General features: G+C 40.6%; 1 protein-coding gene across 2 annotated transcripts in view; it reads right to left on the bottom strand.

Moving 5' to 3' along the window:
• Positions 1-11,492: 11,492 nt before the first annotated feature.
• Positions 11,493-27,717, bottom strand: part of sema3bl (sema domain, immunoglobulin domain (Ig), short basic domain, secreted, (semaphorin) 3bl) — a 69,147-nt gene continuing 52,922 nt past the window's right edge. The window contains exons 8-16 of one of the 2 annotated variants that reach the window (XM_037104967.1): positions 27,080-27,194; positions 26,873-26,942; positions 26,103-26,247; positions 19,953-20,184; positions 19,689-19,780; positions 19,448-19,489; positions 19,117-19,342; positions 17,012-17,142; positions 11,493-15,393 (exon numbers count right to left, since the gene is read on the bottom strand). In XM_037104967.1, the coding sequence (XP_036960862.1) occupies positions 14,881-15,393; positions 17,012-17,142; positions 19,117-19,342; positions 19,448-19,489; positions 19,689-19,780; positions 19,953-20,184; positions 26,103-26,247; positions 26,873-26,942; positions 27,080-27,194 (1,566 nt within the window). In that variant the 3' untranslated portion in view covers positions 11,493-14,880. The remainder of the gene's footprint in view (positions 15,394-17,011; positions 17,143-19,116; positions 19,343-19,447; positions 19,490-19,688; positions 19,781-19,952; positions 20,185-26,102; positions 26,248-26,872; positions 26,943-27,079; positions 27,195-27,717) is intronic. The other variant, XM_037104968.1, reaches the window with a different exon arrangement.

The following is a 27,717-nucleotide window of genomic DNA, read 5'->3' as shown; positions in this document are numbered from 1 at the left end:
AACCTGTAACCATCAACCTTCAAGCCTCAATTTGTCCTCTACTGTATGCGGCTTTACAAGAAAAACTACCTGAGAGAAAGTTAATATCAAGTTAAAGGTTGAATCTTCATACATTTGAACTTCAATCCTCAGTAATCCTATGGATTGAGAACACAGTTCCTTAAATTGGATTTCTTATGTTCTCCATCATAAGGAACCAAACATATGTACATACAACAACAGCAACAATGCCAGAGAGCAGGCACGCACCAGGGACCTGTACTGCACTGAGCGGACACAGAAAGCTGGTTATCAACTCTGTTAGTGAACCCAGGATTTCCCTTCTATTGATGAGCGTATTCATATAAAAGGGGAGGTGTTTGCAGCATTGGAGTTCTTCATAAATGAAGAGCAAACTATAATACAAGAGAAATATGTAATAAGTGTAACACATAATTCAAGCTAAAAGCAACACAGCTGCAGCTGCTGAATGCAGGAAGGACTGTTGGCAGCAGCTAGAGGCTTATAATAGCTCATAATATCAATTAAGCACGAGTAGAGCTGACCATAGTGTGCGTGTACGTTAGGTATTCCATTAAATTAACATGTTGCTTGTATATATACATTATCTTTTTATGGTGTGTGTATGACAGCTTCAGTCTTATTATTTCAGCTGTGTCCAACAGACTAGGGAGACAGATGGTGAGAGTGTGGACACTTGACAATAATTGAATTAACTTTAATGATTTGCTAATGGTGTTGGTCTACGTGCGGGACTTACAATAAAAAGAACTGCTTCAAGTACACTCTGTACTAAAATGTTTCCGTTGCTTCCACAGCTATGATGGAAATTTTGCGGTAAGAGCCTACCAAGCCTGTGGCCTCCACCTCAAGAGCTAGGAGACAGGAGACAAGGGGTAATGTATTAACCTTAGATGGGTGGTCGATGTGAAATGTACACATTTTCAAGTGAGCCTTGCACAATGCTTAAAAGTTAAAAAAAACTTAATGTGTTTGATTTGTGTCAGGCTGGAGCAGACAGAGCTTGTGTCCTCTACGGGAGGACCGTCCAGCTTGACGTACTTTACAAGAAAGAGCTGTTGAAAAAAAGTCAAACTGGAGGTGGAGAAATTGAAGCTTGAGTGGGAGAAATTAGAGTACAATAAAATCTAATTCTTGAACACCCAGTGTCAACCCTGAAATTAACTCGTTAAATACACATCCTGCTTTCTGGTACAGGCCCCAGGATGCTGCTACGACCCTGTACTGCCATGTGAACGAGAATCTCAAGAGCGCTCAACAAAACAAAAACAGTTGAGCGCTTGGCTCTGTGTATGGCAAAACGCACAAAACATGAATCATATTTCAATATTTTGTTGCCGTGTCTGAATATGGTTTTACTTAAGGAATACAACATTCTGTCAAACAGGAAACATTTTGGCAAATGATATGTGTTTTTAATGGCGACAGTGCAGTAATCAGTCTGTCTCCATTAATGGATAATTTTCCATATTGGGGGAAGCATTTGTTGGATGTTCTGTTCCTATGAGTAGAGTTAGAGCCAAAAAATACTTGTTAACTGTTGACAGAATTTTTATTACAGTAGATGAAGAAAGTTGATGTCAATATAATGTTTTTCATAGATAAAGTCCTGAGCTAGAGACTGTTCTCCCACTTTCTGCACCACTGTCACTTGGGATTAATTATTGGCGCACTTCAGTCAGCTTGTTAAGGAGAAGTATTTCTTTTGACCTCAGTGTTTAAATGTCAAAATTATTTATTTGTTATAAACTTTACAGCTATGAGACTTGCTTGTCAACAAAACAGAGAAACTCTCTCCTCTCAAGGGTATGCATATCCATCACTAAATTTGGATAAGTCCCTTTCAAATCACTGCTCATTCCAAAGAAAAGTCAAGTCTTCATGGCGGATTCAAAACGTCCACAGCAATTTAATTAAGCTTTGTTTCAAGCTGCAGTGAGGAATTCTTCTGTGGTTTTTGTGAAAGAACTCTGAAAGAGCAAACACACTCAACCCGTGAAGAACAGTGGGGTTTTTTTGTGGTTTGGTGGAAAGGGTCAAAGAGTGAGGAATGACGCTGGTCTGAATACTGAATGATAAATAATATACAGTCCTGCTGAAAGTGGGCCATATGTGCACGGACTGTGTGTCCTCTGAGACTGTGGTGTAATGACACTATCTATCTAATGACGAATGAGTTGTATTCTTGAGACAGGAACGCATGCCTTAACAGCCGCGGCTCACAGTCCTAACAGGTTGTGGCACACTGAGAAACTGTTCATTTCTCTCTCCCGGAGGACGAGTGGGACTGAACATGAGAGATTAATGACCAAACTTGCTTTCTTTCCCCGTGAGACTTTCCTACAACTACAGATCTTTAATTTTTCTTCAGCCTTCCTTTAGAGACTGCATACTGAGTGTATGTTATCGTTGTGGCTCTGTAACGTTAACTCTGTGTGAACCTAATGTTCTTTTCAGATTAGCTAACATTAAGTAAAATTCGAGTAACCTGAATAGTTAAAGTTAAAATGTCATAGCTTTGTACCATACATTAAATCAGCCATATGCTAGTTTTTTTTTTTCAAATAATAATCCTTTACTCACCCTTTTTTTTGACATTGTGTATGTACATGCACATATACATACATGTAATCAAACATGCAGGATCAGGACCGTTTGCAAGGGACGGGTACTGAAACAGGGTATTAAACAGGCTGTGGAGCTAAATGTAAAAGGACTGTAGTATCAATAAGCTCCAACGTTATCAGTTCTACCAAAAATATTAGAGCAATTAAGGCATTCGTCTAAGATGGATTTTACATATTCCAAATCCTGAACAGAGATCTGTGTTGGAACCTGTCCTGTGCAGGGGTGGGAGCGAGGGCGGGCTCTCGCTGCCTGTCTGTCACCTCACACACGCCGGCACAGGCAGAGACACAGAAGTCTGCTCCTAGTGGCAGCGACAGAGAGCGCCAAACATTCAAAACTATGGTTATGAAACTTATGCTTCACAAGAACCCATGTAGACAAAGTGCAACAACTCTATTGCGTGTCAGGGCAGGAACACGAGCAGTCTTTCAAAACATCCAGTGAAAGTACATTATACACGGACATGACAAAATTCAAGGTTTTCAACAGCGTAGCTCGTAGTTCCTCTCTCGCTTTCCAGTCTACCTCATGTTTATTATGGTCAAAGGAGCCCACACAGAGTTAACGGAATCACACAAACATGGGTTAATCATTGTTAGTAGCCATAAGTCAGCTGAATGTTGAGCTGTGCGGTCATGAGTTCCGTCTGACATGGTGAATCATGCATCATCCAAACTGTCCTTCAGATATGCTCAAACTCAAGTATCATTATGTCCAGCAATTAGGGTACGAATTTAGCTATTTTCTGAACGACAGATAAGGTGATGCTGATAAAGGTTTTATGGAGCTGAAAGAAACCTACTCCCTTCCACAAGCCCGTTTTCTCTTTTTCGTTACTTACAAATCAGATATTTTGTAAAGAATTTCATTTTTTTTTTTTTTTTAAAGTTTACCCAAGGAACACTCTTTTTATATCTTAATGAGGCAACAACCTGATTCGAAACACCTTGTCTCTAAATTAGTTTTATTCTTTTCATATATGACGACTGGATCATCTGAATATATATCAAATAGCAGACTCTTGTGTTTGGTATGTTGTTGTTAAAGAGAATAATTCTAAAGGCCAGTCTCAGTACACCTCCTGGACCAGTGCCACCAATTCACTTTTCTCCATGGTGCTCCTTTCTCACACCGCCGATTAAATGAACTATATATAGCATTTTTACAAGAATGTATTGTTCTGGAATTAATTAGAATACCTTCATGTAACGACCATAATCACATTGCTATTAGTCATCTTCACCATTGCATGGTTGCTCATGTTTGTATTTTCAGTGCGAGTCTTTAGAAGATTTGGAGCACATTTTCTACAAGCCTTGATTAAAACGATTTTTGAGGTGCAGACAAAAATTTTGTCTTGTCTGGTAAAATCCCGCTGGTAAACAACTTTATGGCCATTTTTCCATAGAGAATTCACTTCTTCTTCTATTTCCCTCACTTTAAGCTGTCTTTGCGCTGAGAGAAAAGCAGATTCTTCTGCAGATACTTACAGTCAAAAAGAGTGAGTGATGCACTTTTATTGCTCACTGCATTTATTCTTTCCTTTTGCGGGTAAAGAGACAAAATTAGTTTCACGTTTCGATCTGAGCCCATAAGCGAGTAAACTGCTGCGTGGCGTGCACGATAAACGCTCATTCACCACCTAAGTAGCCCAGCTCAAAGCACACAACCACAGCAGTGGGCAGTTACTGTCACACTTGATCGCAGATTGTGACCACAAGAAAGGTTGGAGGAAAAAAGAAAAAAGAACTTTAAGAAATAATTTACGAGTTGGTTTCCCGGTCATGGGTTAACAAGACAAAAATAACTTACAAGACCCGGTCTTTTCATCACTATGCGTCACCAGAGAGATGGGGGAAAAAGGTATTTTATATGTTCTAGCCTTGCTTTTGTAACAATCTATAAAAAAAAGACCGGATGAGAAAGACGAGGATAATACGCAAAACAAAACTCATAACTGCCGTCTCGCAAGCCAGTGAGTTGGAAGACTACAAGAGATAATTAAACACATATTGTGAAAGTTGTAATACTGTAGCATCCCTCAATAATGAACCTACTGTATGTTAGCCAGTTTTGCTGCTCTATATTACTCCAACCAAACACAGGCTACTGTGGGATGCAGCCCAAATAGCAAACCTGCCTGGATATCATTGCAGTGTCACTTCTGTACGAGCAGTTGGCTTGGGCTCCCTCGCTCGTTGACTGACAGTCCTCCAAACCACAGGCATGCAATCTTAGTCACTGTTGTAGGAACCAGAGGAGACTTTCAGGCTTCACAGCAGCACACAACACTGGCTATCATCAAACGCATTCACTAACATTCAGGAAACGTGGTCACTGCATTAAACGGTCATTTTCTTTAACTGAACATAAAACTCTTGGCACAGTGGAACTATGGCACAACAAACATCAGCAAGTCATCCGGTAAGTTACAATACTATCGAGCAGGGCAGGATCTGCAGTGATTCAGTGTGAGTGATTCTTTCCAGCACATGGATATAAAAAGAAAACCTCATGCCTCTAATCAGGATCAATGAGTTCAACAGACTGCTCCAATGGGTACGATCACAACCAGAACAAGAAAAGCGGGAAAAGAGGAAGCTTTGTAGCTGACCAGAAATAAAAGGAGACCAACAGAGGCCAACAGACCGACTGAGAAAACTGCCTCTGAGGCAGAAACACTGCTGTGAGGTGCTGTAATAAAACTAAATAAGAGGTTATAAAGCTGCTTTGTCCCACAGCTTTCAATGTAAAACGTATCTGAATACATATAAACTGACACTGGGACACAGGACTCCGGCTCCATGAGTGTTGAAAACTGCATCAGAGGCAGGAACGCAAGATTTTTTGGGTGTTAGCGAAGGAAACAGTGGAGGCGAGAAGGAGAAAGCTGAACCACTGCTGAGCTAATATATACTTGCAACACTTACAGCACATGTTTAGCCACTTTTACAACTCTTCCGTTTTGTTGATTGTCCTTGGAGTACTGAGCTTTCAGCAACAGTCTTTCTTATTGGATATTATGCATCACATTAATACACTTTATTTAATGAGTGTTGCTGTCAACTTATCAGTCTTTTTGTTGGCAAAAGTCCTGCGAACTGCTAACCAGTGGGTATGGCATCATTAAAGTAATCTAAGTCCATTCAGTTTGGTCCATTATGTCCATTATATGTATCCAAATAGACTCATTTACAGTAATACCATTAAATCCATGAATCAGAATTATCCTGATGGATCTTTGCCTGTGTTTACATGTGACTGCACTGTAAACAGTTCAAGTGTGTTTCCTTATGGCTTCCTATAGTTTAGACAGCCACAAGAGGACTGTGCATTACCACGGAAAGATTTAAATGAGACACTAAGATCCTAAACTTGGATGTCTAGCCCTGATATAGCTTGATCTTTAAAGCCCAAACAAGTCTGTAATGTATATATGCAATTACATACAAACGCCACGACTTAATGTAATAGCATTAACAAGAATTTGGCTTCCTTCCATACAAGCAATAAATACCTCAAAGTTAGTAGATGAAATCATCAAAGTGTGTTAGTAATCTTTAGTCTAGAGACAAACACAAGCTGGATTCTGTTTTTCATCGTCTTGACATATGTAGGGCTTGTGGCTGTGCACACAGTTACTCTATGGGATGAGTGCTTAATACATAAATGCACAGGTTTGCACTGCAGACCTTGTTCGGACTGCAGGTCCCCCTGCATGAATAAAGGACAGCTCTGTCTGTGCTGTTCTTTAGCTGAATCCATAGTATTTCCACACATCCAATTCAAGTTTATGGTTATCCCAATTATGGAAATTTACCAAGATCAGCGTATCCTGATTGATGAATTGTGATCCGTGTTGAACCTCTTTAACCTCATGAACAATAAACGCCCCCACTACATCAAATCCCAAAGAAAATACAGTGCAATAAGTCATTTGGCCATCACGGTCCATCATGGTGTCATGATACATTATGTGAAAGACTAAAATCTGACAGAAGCCAAGGATTTAATGTTTTTAGTCTTATACCAAACTCTTAAAACAAATTCTTTCAACCATAACAAAGCTGTGGTTTTGTTACACATCATATGACACATGCTTGTTGTGTGCTGAAATAATGGGTTTGCTGTCCAGCTGTGATAAGTCAAGAATGACTATGAAAATTGAAAATCTTTGATACCCACTGAGTAATTCAGCTGTGTGTTTGCTATTGCCATGTTGATTCAGATTGTAAACAGATGTCTTGTTTGATTTTTTAAAATTTAATAGGGGGGGGGGGCATGCACCCATTTGTTATCCATCATCAAATCAACCATAGCTGCCAAACATAATGCTTTTTTGGGGGTTTATTACTTGAATAGAATTTGGAAGTCTACTGCATAAAACTGGGACAAATAGTAAATGTTAGGGTCTTTTGCAGATTTTTGATGAGTAAAATGCTAATTTCCAACATAACATTCTGTCACGCTGTATGCCATCTCATCCTATTTGTATCCACTGACCTGTTTCCCCCTTCCTTTTCCCTCACCTGCTCCTTCCCAGTGTGTGTGCTTGTGGCCGCGGTTTGCAGCTGCAGCGGAGAGACGCACCTGAGCTTCATCAAACTCATCAACAGCCACTACATAACCCCAATCTCCACTTCACTTTGGTGCCAGATTGTTCAGTCTCTACTGGTGACGCTCCAGCGTGCTTTCCTTGTGCCTTAGCTTGTCGTTTTTGATCTTGCACGTACTTTTTGATGTCTTCGTTTGAGGCTGTTTGTGCTTGCCTCGTGTGCAGATTTCTCCACCGTCTCTCTGCTCAGCCTTCAGCTCCATTGTCCTCTCCAGCTCACTTGCGCTGCCACTTATGTCCCTGTAACCAGTCTCCTCCTGCTCACCTGCCTGCCCTCGCCTTCCTTGTTCCCCTTTATTGTTAAAATAAACATTTTTACTTAACACAAATCCTTCTCTCCCGATGCCTAACACATTCCTCTAAACATCAGGAATTGTGTCTTTTTTTTCCACCCACAATTGAAGTGCTGATGACTAGTATGACCCAAGAGGGGAAATAAAAATATCCTTATAGGAATCTGAGGATCGTGGATAGGAAATCCCCCTCTTAACTGGAATCTGTCTCCAATCAGCCTCTGAATCCTTCGGTGGATTTACACTGCCCTGTGGTCCCGGGCCTGTGAAAAAGTGTTATATCATCCTCGTCAAGTTCAAAGTTTGTACTTAGTGCACATAACAGGAGACGCAACCATAACAGGAGAAACTGAACCATGGGGTGTGTTCTCGTTGGATAGTGTGTAACTCGGTCAGAAGTAATTGCGTGCATGTGGGTTTTTTTTTTAATTGTGTCTGTGGTTGTACACATGCTTTTGAGAATGTATATAAAATGTTTTACAGAGTTGAAGATTATAAAGTAGCTGTGTAGTTTGTGCCTGCAACCTGGAGACCGGTAATTATGGTGCATGTTACTCCTTGTTGATCAAAAGAGTCTTAACACAGCATTTATAATTTTTCTGATGAGGTGTAATAATTTCTGATGTATTATCTTCACTGAAAACAGCTCTGACAGGTGCTATATATGTTTGGTGGACACCAAAAACAAGGATTTGTTCAGTGGATGCCATAAATATGAAGAGAAAAGTAATCTGTAGTCTAAGACATTATGTAAATTAGTTTGAGAGAATGTTATGTAATGTGGGCGCTACACACACTGTTTGAGATTGACAAGAATCGTCAACATCTGCCTGCTGGATCAATTATTCAACCAGAATTGTCATAAATTTGGGAATATTCCAAAAATGGTGAATGCATAAAAATGTCAACATGCAAACTGTTCTGAGAAAGAAGAAAAAATATGTGCACCCTGTCCCCAGTCACCTGTTTAAAATGAGGCCTGCCGCTGCCTGATGAAGTGTGACAAACATTAAAGCCAGGTCGCTGTGCACTTCACTGAGGTGGTTGTGGTAAATGAACAGATGCAGGTGGCCAAACCAGGAAGCTACTTCCTTCACTTTAGGGGGCACAGAAACTCCAGTCTGGTGGAGCGAGCCCTCCTCCAGTCTTTGGATGACATTTCAAAATTTAAGAGCTCTACAATGTGCAGTTATCATTTTAGAAATAAACAGGTGGCACTGACACGTGCTTTCTTGCTTTATTTGCTGGGTCGATGCACCTCTGTGAGCTGGCTAGTCTGACGTGAGGGAAACAAGCTGCATGATTGCCAAAAATAGGCTAAACTTTCAGCTGCCAATAAAACAGGGAGCTACATACTGCGAGTGGACAACTGCTGGAGACTGCAAATGATGGGGGCCTTAAAGTATGTTACCCTTAGTAAGTTACGGAATATACTGGACATGAAAGGCAAATCGGGTGGCAATTGTTCATTGTGTAATTGTATTTTACTACCGTATAATCCAGCCAAACCCGACATCATGGTCAAAATTTGCATATCCATAATAAAATGAGCATATCTCTGCAACCACAAGGTTTATTTGAATACTTTTGGTGTCATGGGAAAGGGAACGCTTTGAGGATTTGTTGAGATGTGTAATTATCAGTATATGTGTTACTGGTGAATAGTAAATAAAGATGGCACACAGCAAAAATTCAATAATTTTCAGTCTCGCCTAAAAGAAAGCACTTTCAGGGTGTGTATCCCTTAGAAATATTGCCGCCAAAGCTCTGGGGGTTTTAAGAGTTAAAATACTTGGTACTTGGTATTACTTGGATTTATGATTTGCTGTATGTGTTAAATATATAAACATTAAATATACCCATACTCAATTAGAGGAAACAAAAATTGGCCTCATGAAGCATGTTTCCGATCCCTTTAACTTGTCTGGTTTACTTATGTGCATTCGTTTTTTCTCTGTATCATCACCTTCAATAAATCGTTATTTAAAAGTGATGACGATACTTTTCTCAACTGAACTTTGTTTTACCATGTAAAAATGCACAAAAAGTATGTTCCCTAAATACTGAATTTAGAAATGACTTGCAGTAAGTTGTTCCCATGGCTTTCAGTGTGTGTTCCTCTGTGTATACGTGGGTAATTTGCGTACATAAGCATTCGAGTTAAAATCTGTTTTTTGAGGTTTGACCCACCAAACTGCTGACAACATAAACACCGGGGACACTCCCTTTTTATACAGTGGAGACAGAATTTGCATTTTGGAGTTTTATAGAGGGCAGTGTGTGTAAACCTGTGTATTTGCGGGTCTTCCACATCTGTGCATCCACATCTTCACATCTGTGTGTGTGCACAGCATGCACACACATTCACCCTGCCTTTGTGTGAGTTTGTGTGGTTGCAATAATTGTCCGGGTGTGAAGTCGTTTAGTGGCTTTAGTTGCAGGTTGGGTTTTATGAGCTGGTCTGTTTGCTGAAGCTACAAGCAGCCATTGTTAGTGCACTTTTTCCACAGATGTTACAGCCCAATTACCCTCCAATCACACGCATGGCCAGACCGAGTAACCCAGGGTAAGGTAATGGGCCAACACCAGGTCTGTAAATCTGCAATCATGCACCCACAAGTGCTCCTGCTTATAATGACACCTCAGTGCTCACATAAAGACAGAGCAAATACCAGAGGTTTGCTCTGATACATATTTGTTATTTTACCTACAGTATGGGGACCCTCATTATCTAACCCTAACCCAGTTTTAACTTTAAAATACCCCTAAAAAGCCAAGGAATGTGCCTTCATTTTTTTAGATTTGTAGCACATAACATGTTGATCCTCATACATATGGAAAGAAAGCAGACATGGGAGGTAGAGCCACTCTGTCTGACCCTGACATTAAATGTCAAACAGCCTTGTTGCAGGTGTGCAGTGTGCATGTTGTTGATTTAGTATTAAATAGAGCATGTCTTGGTTTCACTGCAGTAAAAGCTATGGTTTATAAAAGCGGTTCATTTCAGGGAACAACACTCTTTGTTTATGTCACTGGCGCCGTTAGACTTGCCCTGACAAAACAGTAACCCCATTTCCTTTTTTCTCCAAACTTCAAGTAAAATAGCCAGGCAGGGGTCACGTCTTATGTTAGAAAATCAACTTTTAATACTGGTAAATAGCACACAAGTACATAGCATGCATGGTAAAAAGACATTTAAATAAAACATAAATATGCATTCAAATAAGGTCTGTCAGAGACCTCAATTCAGCACAATTTTACAGGACAATAAAAACGAATAGTTCACCCTTATATCATGTTCATTTTTAATCCAAGGACCCCTACACTTTAATTCTACAACAAGAGTGTTGTTGCCTTTTGCCTTTAGTGGTGTTGAATGGCTGCTGTGTATTTGTTGGGCGACTGGCTTTTCATGAATGCCGTGTCATCCTTCACTGACTGATCCTCTGGTTTGCTAAAATTGAGATAGCCCTGATGATCAGGCATTTTTCAATTAGTGTGCCTCCAATCAGCAGGAGCCACTGATCGGGCAAATAACCTAATGAATTCTGGCTGGATTTAAATTGATTTTACAAAAGCTGTCAAAATACATCGATCATGTTGATGAATGTTTGAGTCCTTGTCCTTATATAAATATTCTAAAATACAGAACTTGAACAATAAAGCTCTAAATTCCACATGTTTTTAGATAAAAGTTAAAGTATCAACAAACTGCATGAAACTAGCTATAGAGGGTGGACGCCTTAAGAGTAAGTTGAAAAATTGCCACAAACACATTATACAACAACTGAAATGCATTTGAAGGCTTCCGATGTGTTTTCTGAACATGCACCAATATCTCACATTTAAACATCTTGTAAGTAACTAAAAAAATTCATATTTGCAAAAAATGCACAAATTACCAATATCTTAAAGCTTTTGCTTTTCTTTTTTCCTTTTTTTTTTTTTTTTCTAAATTTTACACACTGAGACTGTACAATCAATCACAAACGCTATACCTCAATCACATTCCTAATATTCTGGTGGCAGTAATTTATTTTGTTATCATCTTCATAAACCAAAGACCAGACCAAGTACATGTGTAGCTGTCACCAAAAAAACTACAAGATTGAAATCAAAGATGGTTGCAAACAAGGAACTTTTTTGTTCAAGATAAATTAAGTGTCATTCTCTCATTTATTTCATTTTAGATACACATCAGAAACAATATTATTAGACAAAACACCATAAGTAGAGTTTAATAGCTGGTCTCACCGTCCTCAAACTAAGAAAATAAACTTAGCTAGAGTGTGCTGTACAAAGTATAATGTGCCTCATTTTGAAATACTCACTTCATACTCATTTACTGTGGTGAAATGGGTTTTAATAATGATAAAGATGTGTATGTCTTTCAAATACAGCCTCCACAAGATGCTAATAGTACCTTTTCTTTTGATTCATTCATGCCTTAAAATCGCTCTTGGCCTTTTTAATTAATCCTCCAGCCTGATAATTGTTCTGTTAGAAGCCATTCACACGCCATAAAGGTTAGAAAAAGGTCACCAAGTTCACTGGTGCTTCCTGGCTAATTTTAAACAATGAGACGACTCCCATAATTGATATACCACCGTCCACACGTACACACATGGTAAGGATTTCACACTCTGGCAGCCATATTGGTGGTCCTTAATTCTTTGGCAGCAACAGATTGTGTTTCTGCATGTGTGGAGTTGTCATCAAATTAATCCAATAAGCATGGTTAACCTTTGTACAGTTTATGATTGAAAACACATGACTGCAAAGAAATTAACAGCTTGGATTTCTTACACACAGGGACAAAGATTAAAGAAGAACGATTAATCAAAAATCAAATTTTTGATTTGACAATCCCTTACTACAGACACATTTTAGGCACATTTTTTTTCAAATGTTTATTAGGTGTATGTAGACATATGGTCTATGTAGCCGTAATTTGAATGGGGCTGGAGGAGGTCACTAGAGGACTGCAATTCATCCATTGATGTAATATAATTGTTACATAGGTGATACCGATGAAAGCAACTCCTCAAACTCATTTAAAAACACAATCAGTTTACAATATTCACATTATCTTCCTTTGTCATTCTATGATTATTTTTAGGTCTCATTTCCTTCCTCAAACAGCCCCTCACTGAAACTGAAACTGAAGCTTGTTATCCTCGCCTACCTTCTGTCTCTCCTCTCCTTCCCTCTTTTTATTACGTCTGAACCCATATTTGGGTCACCAACTGCTACCTGTTGAAGGAAAACCTTTTTTGGTTTTGTTCACCATGAAAGTTATATTTTAACAACAAACCTGAAGACAGTAACAGTGTGGATTATCATGTGTTCAAGCCATGAACCGTCTTAAAACCAGTGTTTACAAAGCAGAAAGCACAGGGGGACTCGGCCATTGAAGCTGACCCCTTCTATTGTTCCTTTTATTGTCACTTGGGACAGAGAAACTGTGGGAACATGAGTTTAGTGGATGATTAAAATGTGAGGTGAGGTTACTGCAAGGAGGTCAGGTTATGTAATTTCTCCATTTTGGATGTTTTTAACTGTTGGTTTGATAGACGAAAGCACTTTTCACCTTGGGCTTCGTTAAAATCTGATGTTTCACCTTTTTTGGACTGTCAATGATTTTAAATATGGCCAGAGCTTCTGGATCTGAAAAATTGTAACTGCCAACTTCAGTGGTTACAAAATGAAGTTTTATTGTATGTAAGCCTATGAGAAAATGATCCTTTTCTCACTAACTGCAGTAAACATTTAGCACAACTTAGTTTATGGTCTCAATCGCTAGTTTCAAGTCTTTGTCAATACAGCGTGATGTTCATTTTGTACATGATGGTCCCATTTAGAGTTAAATATAAACAATAAAGCAGGGTATGCTTTGGGGAACTTCAGGCTCCGAAAGAAACAAGATGGTAATGGCCATCATGTCAAACAATTGCTCATGTAATAAAAATGAATAACCAAAAAATTGGATAATAATTCCCATTTGTGGGTCCACTTGCTGGATTAATTTTTATGTCACAGACTTAGTTTTCATTGGGCTGACATGCATAATGATCCCCAAGGATGCAAATATCAGAGCTTGACTGCAGTCATTAGGTACATTCCCAGAGGTGTTGCGGTATGCACCCAACAGCATGAAAAAAAGCCTCTGTGAAATATCCCTCTAAGGGTCGGTGAGGGGGGAATCTGGATCTGGAGCTGGTGTTTAATGGAACGTTTACCCCACAGCAGTAAAAACAAAGCAATGTGCCTTTAATCTGTTGAACCATCAACAGTCGTCTCACGGTAGCTTCCAGTTTGAGCTAGTTGAGCTTATGCTTCAGTGTGATGGGTGAGTGGGATCTGAGTTTATGGTGGTGTGTGTCCATGTACACTGATCAGATACAGTGAGTGTCTAAGCTTGTGTGTATTAGCCATATATGACTCTCATAAATACACTGCAAAGTCAGTTATGTCTTAAACTGAAGTCACACATGAATATTTAATCAAAACATGCAGAGCAAGGCAAGAAACATGGCCCATTAAATACCAAGTTATAAATCCAGTGATTGTGATTGTGTGAAATGTGACTGTGTCGAACTTGGATGGAAAGGGTAGTGAGAACTAAAGGAAACAAAGTGTTTGTGTCCTTGTGTGTCAGGGCGTCACTTTTTAATTTTGCGATCCAAAGATATAGAGTGTGAAGTGATGGTCCTCTCTCTTGAAGCCCCAGTCTAGGAATCCTAAAAGCCAACATGAACAGTTCAAAGAGTACACAAGGCTGTCTGTAAAATCAGTCCGAAAGCATGCATATGTTTAATAAATCTGAGGTTGTGAAGTTTTTTTTATGACTGGATGAAATGAAAGCAATGTCTGCTATTTCAGTATCAGTTAAAGTATACATGAGCTTGAATGTGAGCGAGGGATGAGTCCTTGGTTTGCATCTTCTGATTGTATTTGAAAGATTGTCTCTGGTCTCCTCGTTATTCAAAATCTTTATACTTTTACATCAGGAACAGCCTGTTCAGTTCAGTAGCAGTCTCTTTTGGCTCCGTCCTTCCAGACAACCAAACACTTCTGTATTTTCTGGGTCCTATCCAGAACCAACCCCTAACACCAGACCTAAAAATACACTGATTTTATAAAAAATCCACTCTGTTACGATCAGCTCTGAGCTACCTCATTCTTACAACGCCAAGTGCCAAAGTTTCAACCATTGGGAGTTGATGCTGGTTTTGACCCTTTTTGCTGTTAAATCAATTTTGTCCTGTAGTGGAATCTTTCTCCTTTTCTTTCTTTTATGTTCCCCTGCTTGCTCTCCCTCCGTTACTCTTCCCATGCGCTGAGATCCCTTGGCGTCCGGTTCCGTTCACCAGAGCTCTTGCTGCGAGCCTTCCTGGCACTGTCCTGCGCCTGGCGGTATTTCTCCAGCATGCTCTTGTGTTTCCGCCTCAGCTTGTCGTTGCACCACATCCTCTCGCAGTACTCCTCCACATGTGGCAGGTTCGACGGCCCAATCAGCTGCATGATATCTTTGAACCACGTGCGTGACTGGCCAATTTGGCTTGAAGAGCCGCTCCTGCTGTAAGCGCTACAGGGCATCCAGGCCCTGTAGCCTCCTGAAGACCGGTCTTTGAAGGAGTCAGAGAGACCGGCGCTGTCACGTGCCATGAGCTCGTCCACAGTCTCCCCCTGGAGGACTTCGAGAGTGAGGCGGGCCAGGGTTTGTGTGAAGCCGTGTTCTCGGGAGCGGCAGATGTAAACACCTTCGTCCTGGCGGAAGAGACGACGGAACAGCAGGCCCTGCTCTGTGGACATCACGCGATCGTCCAGCTTCACCTGAGTAAGGCAGAGGGACTACATGTCACTTAACTGTCATATATTGACATTCACTTGAAATGTACTGTAAAATATCTTGTTTAGTTTCAGAATGGGAAGTGATGATGTAGTCACATCACATTTTATTTTTATCAAATATTATTTTATATGTTCAGGCAGCTTAAATTGATTGAACTTTGCATGCAAAGTTGTTGCTTTGTTGCAAGTACATTTTTTTTAAAGGTCCAAAAATGATGAAAGTGAAATGTCATTTTAATTATAGAGCAGTTCTAGGTGCTTAACACATACTGTGCAAGTATCGAAATGCTAACCCACAGAGAAATGCACAACACTGGAATCTAGAAACTGTGCCTTTTTTTAAAACCAGCTGTCAGAACTTCTGTATAGTTGTGATATCACAACCAATTTAAAACTAATTTCAAGAATATGCCCAGCATAGCTGTGCTTAAAAAGACCCAAGCAGAGCTGATGAAGAAACAGCGTGGGCTGTGCCTGCTTTGGCCCAATTAGAGACAGGCAATAAAATGGAACATCCAGATAGAGACTGAATAGAGGTGCTGCAGCAGTGGACACTGAAGATCGATTATATACTTTTATTTATTCACATAAAAGAAAACACGCAGCCATTTGCAACATATAAAGACAGCATTGACAAAAAAAGATGTTTTAAAATTATCTTTCAAACAATTCTAAAGGCAGAAGTCTTTGTGAAAAGATCCCTGTGAAAACTGCAGCTTCCCTGTGTTGCTTTGAGGCCATTCATCTGGCTGATGTGAACAAACTATTAAAAAAATAATGCAATCCCCCTCATAGCATGAAGAAAGAAAGAGGATGAATGTGGCTCTTTGTACTGTTTTCTCAGCTTGAACTGCAACAGCAAGAATGTACCAAGGAATCCAGTCACTGTTAGTTTTAACCCTTTCTCTAGCTCTTTAATTCCCCTCATTCTCTTTTTCTTTCCTTACTTACCCAAATTAAGGTCTCTCCTCTATTTATTCATACCTAATTTTTCTCAGTCCATCTACTCTACTTTGCCACTCCTCAGATTCTTTACTTCTATGCCAACACAAACATGGCAGCCTCGTCAGCTGGAGTGGCAGCCAAATGTTTATTTGCTAGGAAACCGAGAGGGGTGGTAATGCCTTAATACTCGCGCGGCTGACCGAGGCGCTCAGTTAATTTAGAGAAACATTCCCTCAAGCAAATGAAGGATTACTGTGGGTGTGCAAATTTCCAAAGTAGCACTTTGAAAGGACTTTGCAACACTGTGTTTGAGTCACAGTAAGCAGCAGACACTGAGTGGCACTTCAGCTTTCAGTGACATGCAGTCAAGGTTTGAAAAGAATTCAATGTTTATCCAGGAGAACGGGCACTTAAACGTTTTTCCTTTGAAATATAACGGCTTAATTTCAACCATATGTCAAATGGCTGTCAAATGTGTCAACCACGTGCCAAATTCACACGCACATCTCACTTTAAAGGTAGTTACTCCGACCACTGTTGGCCTGAGGCTTCATTCTTCCCATCATCCTTCTCCAGGCTGCCCCACTTTCCTCCCATTACAGATACATTAGGATGCGGTGGCATTTTATCACTTTTGAATTACTTATCATCTTACCTCTTCCTTGCGGTCGTCACGCTGGACGAGCCAGGTAACGGAAGCTTGTGGAGAGCGAGGAACACACTCCAGGAAGGTGCTGTTGTTCTCCGTCGCATACACCACCCTGTCGTCCATCACATCAAGCTCTTCTGGTTGAAAGAGAGATGGCGCGAAAGATTTTTAGTCTGAAGAGCACTGCATCAAACTTCACTCCTCGTCTGGGGTAGATTGTCTTTACTGACAGCAAATCATGTAAGCAGTACATTCAATATAAAGATGTTAGCTGAGCTTACAATAAAGACTGGAAACGGGAGGAAACACATTTTTCAAAATATCAAACTATTTCTTGAAGGATACAACTTCAAATTACCACAGGTAATACTACTGAGCTGCAACCCTCCCCCAAACACAGGTGATGTCGGTCTGTAATAATGAATGTTCATTTGGAGACACAGTTTGTAAACCAGGCAGTACCTCTGTGTACCGAGTTCATGAGAGAGCACATTGAGAACAAATCCCTTTTGACAAATAGTGAATGTTAGGATGATATTTTACTCTTAGCAGAGGAAACACATGCCTCTGTGGATTTGACTTGTCTACAACTTGACACCTTGGCACAAGGAAACCTTGTACAATGTGGCTTCATCCAAAGGCCCAGAGGGCGGCATTTTTCGTCACCTCAGCACCATAGCTGCACTCAGGTGAGCAAACACACAACCAAAACATGCACACGCCCTTTCATCCCGCCTCTCCACAGCCTCGTTTTCTTTGCTCGTCTTCGCCTGTCTTCACGCTTGTTTTTAACCCTCACCTCATCCCCATTTGTTTTCCTACTCTTTGTTTGTACTTGCTTTCCGTATGATCACTGATGAATGATAGCCTGAGCTGTCAGTCTCTCTCTCTCTCTCTCTCACACACACACACACACACACACACACACACACACACACACACACACACACACACACACACACACATTCCATCTTTCATTCCTCTTTCCCAGGTTGTTAAGGATCAGTGCCAAAAGATATGGAGATCTATTTATAACATGTCTGAGTTTGTCTGTATATTTCTCATCTCTCATGAACACAAATGGCTCCCGAACATAACGAGGTGTGAGATCTGGTGTGAAATAAGGTCAAGTTTGTGTTCCACATACACTGAATGAGTAATGTGTAAACAGACGTGTGTTACTGAGGAGCTAACTTGTATCTTCTGTCTGATATGCTGTACAACATCAGTTTCACACAGCCCACTTTGTGCCTGTTTCTCACGATTTAAGCCAGAGAGTGTTTTTGTGGCTGACAGTCGCCCCTGTTTAGAAATATCAGTCACAATATTTTGTGTTTGTTGGCTTGAATTATTGAACCACTTGTACATAATTTAGCTTTCCTTCTGGTCTTGATTTTCCTTTTCACTTCTAATGGTGGAGCAAATGAAGCGTCCTCCACTGACACTTCCCGGCATTAACCATCATTTGAAGAAACAGTCTGATCACCTGGATCACCTCTCAAAGGGAGAACTATTATGCTTGTCTTTTGTTCCTTTCCTTCAGTTTTGTTTTTTTTTATAGAGGTTCTTGTAAATGTAAAAAATCTTTAAAGTTATAAAAGTCAAAGTCTGCACCAACAGAAACTCCTCTCTCCCACAGGAAACACTACTACTGAAACGCCTCATCAGTAGTCCCATCTTTAATTCTGGGACTTTGTGACATCCCACTACATCACCATGTCACACATTTGCAAATTTACACCAAGCAGCTCGTTTGGCATGTTACAGTTAATTTAGCAGCTGTTGTACTCGATGTTAAACAACCACCCTTGCTGATGAAAATCTATCTACGTCACTCAGGCGGAAATGTTCAAGGACGGATAATGTTCAGAACTTTTATTTTCGCTATGAGTCGCATTTGCTCATTTCCTTCCTCACTCTCTGATATGTCATCTGATGTTTGCACATCAGGTGAACATCAGGTGTCCAAATGGAACACACTATCACAGATCTGATATCACTGGGTTTAAACATTGTTGGAAACATTTGGGATAATCTTAAATCCACAACCCATCAAAACATACTAAAAGGACATTTCAATGCAGAAATGCCGAGTAAGAAGTGACACTTACCACTCAGGTTCTGATCCAGACACTGAAGCACAGGGTTTCCATGCCTGATGTCCTGTCTGCGGAAGCGGCGTTTGCTGTTGGGCATGTATCGTGCACATAGTGATCCATCCCAGGCGCAGTAAGGGTCTCTGGCCAGGCAGCACTCAGCACAGGCCTTCCCATAAGTCTCACAGCGATGCAGCTTCACCTGCGCTACACCTGCTGGAGAGCCCACATACAGGGCTTGCTGTTTGAAATGATGAGGAGAAAAAAGAAGGTGAGGCATAATGGAGAACAGTCGGGTTAATGGACGTGAGCAATAAAATTTATAACTACAGTCACATCAACGTACCCTTTTCACTGATATGTCCATTGATGTAATTGGAGTTGGCACCTGCAATAATGACAATAATTGACCTTAGACATTTCACAATGTGGTAAAAGGCTTAGACTGAGAAAAACAAACAAAAAAACACATGTGATAGTGAGGAAATTAAAGCAGATACATTTTCTTTAAAGATTAGGAGGAAAAAATACACAAAGAAAGGAACAAAGAACAGAATTATTATGACACCTGATGGGGTAAAACTTACTTTAAAGACTTGTAGCTCCTCCAGAGTGACTTCCTCAGTCTCCAGGCTGTTCCCACTGTGCAAAGCGATGACCTTCAACACTGTACCAACGTCTGAAAGACAAGCAAGCAAATGCAAACAGACTTCTCCACATGGCTCAATGAAACTTCATCCTCAAGACGACAGACAGAATTCCCCGTTTGACCTCGAGCTAGTCGCAGTCAGGCTCCTGATCTCTAAAAATTGTAGATAATAGCTTTGCGATTTTGGAAATCGTACACTTACCTGTGCCTATGAACATGACGTCGTACTGCCCGTCCTCCGCCTCGACCCGGTCCACCACGATTTGTTTCAGCTTGTAAGGAATGTTAGCCTTTACGAGCACAGGCTGGCGCAGGGCGGGATGCACCGGCCGCCACATCAACGGGTGGTTGCGGGCAAAATGCAGCACCGAGTCAGGGAAGTCCTTTGTGCTGCCAAACTCTCTGCCTGGCTGGTTGATGATTTTACTTGGGCACTGAAGAGAGAGGGGAAGGGAGTGAGAAAGACACGGAGAGCAGAACTGTTTTCTTGTTGAAATCCTCGGCCGGCTAACTGATGATGCTACACTGGAAGATGGATGGAGGCAAACAGAGGCGAGACTGAAGGAAAGGTTTAAAGCAAATTTTCCACTTTCACTCTACTTTCCCACCATTTTTCACCACTGGAGGTGTGCTTTTTAAAAAGAATTTAGACCTAATTACGGTGTTAAAGTGTTCTCAAAGAACCCTCATTAGCAGTTTTATTGTGCCTGAAAACTGTAGATGAAAGTTCACAACCGCTGGGGTAAAGTTACGTGTTTGGAAACAGCTCAGTGGAAGCAGAGCTCGCTGTTCATTAAAAACCCTCCCATTTGTGTCACTGTAGTAACGAAAAAAATAATGTGCTGATACTTGGCAGAAATACTGCATAACTCAAATAATTAAGACTGTTTAACACTGTCCTATTAAAGGCACTTATGCGAAACATATGACCTTTGGGTTTGCTCGTGCTCCAGATCAGCAATTCTTTGCAGAGGAGCCAGAGTCTTTGTCACGCACAGCTGCTTTTTTGTGAGTCTTCACTGCAAGTATTTAACACAACGATTGGTAGGAAAAGGTCAGCTGTTCAGAGGTAATTGGCTCTGTTGTCTCTGCTGGTGGCCAAAACCACCATTATAGAAAGCTTAATTTTCCTCCATTGAAAGCAGATTTACCCTCTTCAGAAAACAGTTATTCCCTCCGCAGTTCTCTGTGAACCTTTCACGAACCAGTTTCCACAAGCACGAGAGCCAACGTGGTGTCACATCAGTCAGTGTATACGTCTCCAATTTCACAGTCAAAATATTCTGTTAACTCACCCGTGGATAAGTCGGAACGCGCTACACTAACTTTGGTTTTAGGAAATAGCAGTCATGTAAGTGGCTTTAGTTTGTCCTTGGTAAAGATAACCCTGTCTGCGTTGGTGCTACTCTGCAACTTTTGTTTCCAGTCAGTTCTTTGGCTGTTGAAACTTAACTGGTCCCAGAGTAGACCCTGGCTTTGAACAAGCAGCTCAACCGCCTTGGTGGAAAAGGACTATTAGACTGGGATCCCCTTCCTGTGATGATTAAAGGATGATGTAACCTGTACTTTTGTGCAATTAAGATCAACAACTGCAGCAATAGACAGAAGGGCAGAATTTCTTCCTTGCAGAGCTCTTGCTAAGTTTCACAAGACTTACATCAACTGTTATTTGGCCCCAAAAAACACAAAAAGAACCATATCAAGGGTAGTTTTGGGGTTGATTTCAAGAGTCTTGTTGGAATCGTACTGGGCGGCTGCACAATCAGATTAGCTACTCTGTGGTGAATGCTGAGTTCACTTAACCATACAAAAGAAAAACAGGCCAAAGGAGAAAAATGTGTCACTTTGGAATAATCTGAGGGAGGCAGTAACAGGAATAATCCTAAAAAGCAAACAGATCAATCATTTCATGAGCAGGGAGGTTGGGATGAGATGGGGATGAGAGACGCTCCACACAGCAGCGGCAACTGACTAAAACGAAAGCACATGTCACAGTCAGGAGCCTAAAAACTTCGCCAGATCTCATCAATTAAGGCTGAGGGAAGAGTAGAATTTAATTGAGACTGAGTCTCTTACACAGAAAAGATTCATGAGAGAGCAGTTAGTCACCCGAGCACTTGGTATTTGTGTAAATCTTTTCCCTGATATTGCTATTCCAGACTGTTCTTGCATATGGTAGACATATTGTTACTCCTGCTTATCACAACAGAAAGTGATCCCCACAATAGCTCTGTAATGGTCTGGATTCAATTTCAGAGGGAGGATCTGAACTGTGCAGGGACATTGGACTACAACTGCACAATCTAATGATGTATAATATTACATTCCTCTGAGTATGGTTTACTAAATGTCCTCCATTATAATTAATTCCAGAAGGTGTAGAATCTGTGAGCAGATCCAAGATAAAATCTCTGACTTCCTAACTAAGTGCTCCCAATAAATGTTGATTTGTTTACAGTGAGTCTTTTTTCACAACAAACAGGGCATGAATTGTGGTGTTGTGTTTAATTCCAGCAATCACTCACAGTTTTTCCTCAACTTTCACACATTTATGCACTTATAGAGTACTTGAGCAGTTCCCAGTGCACATCCTTGATATGTCAGTGTCTTAAATGATGTTCAACTACTCCTCAACACATAAAACCTAAACTGGACCGGCTCCAGAATACATTGACAACACATCCAAACTTTGCTGCGGCAGGTCGACCGCTTTCCATCTCCAACTGCGCGCCAAGTGAGAATAAATGAGAGGGAAGAAGTGAGAATATTTGGCAGACATCTATTCACGGCCATTATTACTGAGTACGTGAGTGTGTTGCATGCGAGTGTGCAGTGTGTGAGCTCTGTGTCAGAGGAATTGTTCCACCACTGCAAACAGACCCAGAGGAGGCTGAGACTATCTCAGGTTCGCATCCTGGAAAATTACTTTCCACCGTTCTATATCAGCCTCTCTGATTGTGGTTTACTTATATACAATCTGACAGAAAGATGCTTGTGGTCCCCAAAGGTCTATGCTGTGACTTTGGTTATTTAGTTTAGATCTCATGTGTCTTGTTTGGACTTCCCGCTTCCCGTCTTTGTCTCTTTCCCACCCCTTTTCTGAGTATACCTGTGTTTCATCTGTTAAATTGTCAGTCCTGCATCTCTTGCATTTTCTGTTGTCAGGACTTATTTTCCCCCTGCTGTTGTTTGTCCTCGTTTGGTCCTTGCGTGTCCTCAGTGTTCCCTGTCACTTTCATCTTTGCTTTTGCATTTCACATTTTTTTTTCTTGGATTCTGTTTTGTTGCCTTTTCGTCTCCAACCATTTGTTGCCTGCACTTTGAAATTTTGGATACCGCTTTTGTAAATAGAGCTTGCTTTATGTTTCCAACTTGCGTGCCTCACTGTCTGCACTTGGGTCCTCACATTTTGCGAACTCTAACATTCAATGTAACCTTTCAATGAGAATCCAGATTGGGTTTCAATTTAAAATACAGCCTGCAATTTACAGTGTAATGTTGTCATGCCGTTCAACAGCAGGCAATTCTTTTCTCGTCTGTCTGGGCCCCGTAGTGGCAATAAGGCCTGAGGTTTGTGCCTGGATTGCCTATACCTAGATCCTGCCCAGACTGCTACATTAAGACTACATGAAGGAGCTGAAACAAATGTCCAAAGAAGTTGGGCCAGACATTAAATAGATTTTACGCTGTCAGCTCCCTGTACAAAGTCTGTGTAATGTCTGATTGAACCCATGCATGAATAGAGCAGGTCATTGTCTGTAGAATCCACAGCGAGCAAGTCGGTATGTTGATGACGTTGCACGGAGTGAAGATGCTTCATACTCTTTTACGCTTGACTGTGCATCGCTTTCAGCTCTTTTATTGATATTGTGGATGCATCTAAATACATGTAATATTGATCAATGCAAAGACAGTTATCATTAAGAAGGAATCATCTTCTTGCTGCACACTCTACTAAGGAGCCACCAATGGCCTAAACCAAACAGAGTATTTCATCATGAATTCCTCTGACACAGGCAAGCTCCTGCTGTGCGCTACACTGTGGACATTGTTTTGGAGTTAATATGAGAAAAAAAGCTTCAGTGATGTATCCCTGAAAACCATTCAAAGGGACCAATACAGATCTAGACCTGACGGAGGATGAAGAGATTGGGCAAAAGTATAGTAAATGTATGCTGTAATATCCTGTCTCAAACCAAAGTAAGCAGTTGACAGTGCCTCAACATGTAGGACTGGTTAAATGACTTCTGAGTCAGTTGCGTGGTTAAAAAACAGATTAAGTTCAACATTTATTGTTAAAAACTGGTACTTATATGTATGACACCAAACAGTGCAGGCAGGAGGCTGAAAAGTACGCAGATGATATTCTTGATTGTCGATGTGACGGCATAATGTAGTATGGCTGATTTAAAACAGGCCACACAAGCGATTTTACTGTCAGAAAATTAATCCAAGAGAAACACCTAGGCAAATTAAATTCTGCGCGGATCATCGAGGATGAAATGTGTCTGGTAGCGACTCAAAAGCTCCATGTTTAAGCATCAAACGTGAGGCTTTTGTGGTGTCAGTGTGGATGACAGAGACAGGCAGATAATTCATCACAATGTTAATGAAATGTATTGCCAAGCTCCAGGTAGGATTACCGCTAAAGCTTTAGTAAAGAGAGTATCCCATCGTCTCCTCTATTAGAGAATGAGTTCTGACACCACTTTCAACAATGTGCAGTGATATTTCAATCCAAGACAAATATCTAGGGAGGATAACTCCACCAAGTCCTTCTCAAGTGAACTCTTTCAGAAGGTTAAACTAAACTTTCCACTCCTTGGCAGGTTTTTACAAGTGAGTAAAGAGACATGATGGATAACACACAGTGTAAAGCTTAAACCTGTTACAATGTATGGAAATTAAATGGACTCCAGAAATCATCAGCCCACCCTGAGTCATCACCTTTTTTCCTGTTTCCTCTCTACCTCCATTTCCTCACTTCCCTCTCAGTTTCAGGCCAAAAATGGCTGTTAATCAGAGACTCAGTGGAGTGAGACCACAGAGGTGTCTGCTCTGTTCTCACATTATTCATATTCCTCCTGCCTCCATACGCTCTCCTTCACTCCGGTAACGAGGTGGAATTACACGCACGGTGGGATCGTATGTGTGTGTGTGTGTGTGTGTGTGTGTGTGTGTGTGTGTGTGTGTGTGTGTGTGTGTGTGTGTGTGTGTGTTGCCTACACGCATGTGTTTGTGTGTATAACAAGTGTGAATTACAGTGATATGGTGGAGAGAACATGACAGGGCTCCGCTGGGAGTCAGGATGTAAACCAGAAGAAGGGTCTGTACTGTATACAGTCAGCACAGCTGCACTACTGCATACAGTAGTTTATGTTACTGATATGGAAACTCTCTGCTCTCTGCTCATTTTTAATGTCTTTATCGTCTTCTCCTTTCAATGCTTTTTCCCCCTTTCTGTTCTAGTCGGCTACACACAGTAGGCCAGAGCAAACGCTTATCCTTAGAATTATGTTTGTACACAACTGTATTACATTACATCTTTTGAGGAAAAATGAAGCACGATACATAATGTGTTCAGGGAAATCCAGCTTGTCTCCAACTGATGTGGAAAATAGCACAGCTAGTTTCCTGGCGATGCCATCACAACCAATTCGGATGATTCACTTACTGTTGAATCAATCATTTTAAATTCATTCTTCATTGATTAAAGCACTGGCATGATGGTGTTTTGTCTGTTACCGTAGTTACACATAGCTAAAATGAATGTATTCTAATGCAATAGCCCGGCAATAAAACCTAAGTTAATGAAGGTTATTATGCTTAGTTACTTGAAACTGTGACTCTGACTCACTCACTAAAAATGTTTTAGGGAGTGAGTCTGAGTCATAATTTGGACTTTACGATCATTTGAGAGGCTGTGTCTCATAGTGCTACTGCTCTCTTTCAAGTTTGAGCCCTGCTATTGGTGGTACAACAAAAAACTGCACTGAAATTGATGTATTCACCAGTTTTACAGGATCAATTTAAGATGTATATTTTTAAAAAAAGGTTCTGGACAATCACAAATTCATACTGCATATCAGTGACAGAGCCCACAAGGTTGTTTACAGGACCAAGATCAGAAGAGAATACAGACATGTAAAACAGTGTGTCATCAGCATATGAAGGGTTGAACATTTATGTTCCCCAATAATGTTGCCAAGCAGAAGCATGAGTTATGGAAATATCTTGGTCATGGTAAGTAAACTATGTTAGGTAGTACAGTCAATGTATGGGCAACTTAAACATTTGAGTAAATGAATGGTCAGAAGTGATAAACTTAGACAATCACAAAACAATCACTCACCACACCAGGTCTTGGATAAGGTACCCTGCCTTCGTAGGCCCCCCACTGGTAGTCGGGGCCCTCTTTATGAGCGAAGGGTCCGTTGAAGGCTTCTCTGATATCAGCCATGCGGTAAACACACACAGCAAAACCCTGGAACACATTACTGTGGAGAGAGCGGAGATATATGGTTTAACACGAACAAGTTAATCGAAAAACTATTTGGACAATAAATGTGGTCCGAGTCAGTTACATTATAAGACTAATAAAAAAGAAACTGGTGACTTCATCTTGCCTTTATGTACTTTTAATATAAGTAGTTCAATCAATGGTGTTTTTTAAGTTCAGCAGTAGCTTTATTAGATGCAAGTCGCAAAATCTAAACATTGTCACTTCAGCAACTTAATATTCAGCTTTTAACTGGTTCAAAATTTATTCTGGCTCTCTTCACACTCATCGGTCATGGGTGTGCCTTGATGCACCTGTGATCACATTCAACAGTGATGTCATGGTGTTCTGATACACCCCACAGTACACACTAACAGCACGGCAGAAAGGTAATGTGTTATGCCACTGGATGTCAGTTAATACATGATTTTAATGGGCTATTAGGTTGGACTCTCTAGTACATGATAGTGGAGACGAAGACGTTGAATGCAGTATTTTGACCATCATGGGACACCACACCTTACCAAACTGCATTTACTGTATTCAATTTATTAGACTTGAGCTTTTCTATGACAAACTACAAAGTAGATCATATTTAGGTATGCTGTCACATATGTATTCACCTGATGGTGCTGAAGATCGCATAGACATCTGGGTTTCTCTCATCCTTAGTCCTCAGCAGGAAAACATCCTCTGTTTTACAAAAAAAGACAATACCATTTAGCATTTCTAGCATTTCTTTTTTTTATTCTATGTATCAATTCATGTATGGAAGACTTTATGTTAAAATACAACTGTGCGCAGGTGCAAAAGGTTCATGTGTCTCTCACCCAGTTGGTTGAAGTGTGTGTCGATCCCGTGAGGTCCCGGTACAGAGCAGACTAGTCTGGCTTTGATGAAGGTACTCCATTTGTTCACCAGAACTCTTTGGCCTCCAACATCATTCTGGCAGAAAACAGAGTACACAAAATCTATAAAACACAGCTGCATATTCATTTCAGAATACACAGTTTCATTGCTTTGGCTCTGTACTCCAGCATGCAGGATTTGGATTCAAACAATCTGAGGTTAAAGCAACTGTACGTGTTGAAAGAGAGTGAAACTTAAGGGCTCTCAAAATTCACTTAAACTTGAGGACAAGGCCATCAAAGAGTGTTTTTTTTTAAAGGGAGACCGTGGATGTCTGAAACATGACTCCCATCAAACTGAGCACATATTCAACTGGTGAATACAAGACTAAATGCCCTCAGTACAGACAGGAAGTGAAAATATTTGGGAGACTGTATTAAAAGGACTTGAACAACAATTTTCTTGAACACATTCAAAAACTACATCACATTATATCAAGCTACTGGTACTACTTCAGTATATACACACACAGTTAGCATGAAGTATGAAATATGCTTCTGCTGAATCTGTTGTGAGAACAGTTCCTTATCTTGTGCAGATGGTAGATGTGGAGGGAGTC

The sequence above is a fragment of the Acanthopagrus latus genome, chromosome 7, assembly GCF_904848185.1.
Source record: "Acanthopagrus latus isolate v.2019 chromosome 7, fAcaLat1.1, whole genome shotgun sequence".
NCBI classification, from domain to species: Eukaryota; Metazoa; Chordata; class Actinopteri; order Spariformes; family Sparidae; genus Acanthopagrus; species Acanthopagrus latus.
Note: the sequence above shows the minus strand (reverse complement) of the source record. Positions and strands in the feature narration are given on the sequence as shown.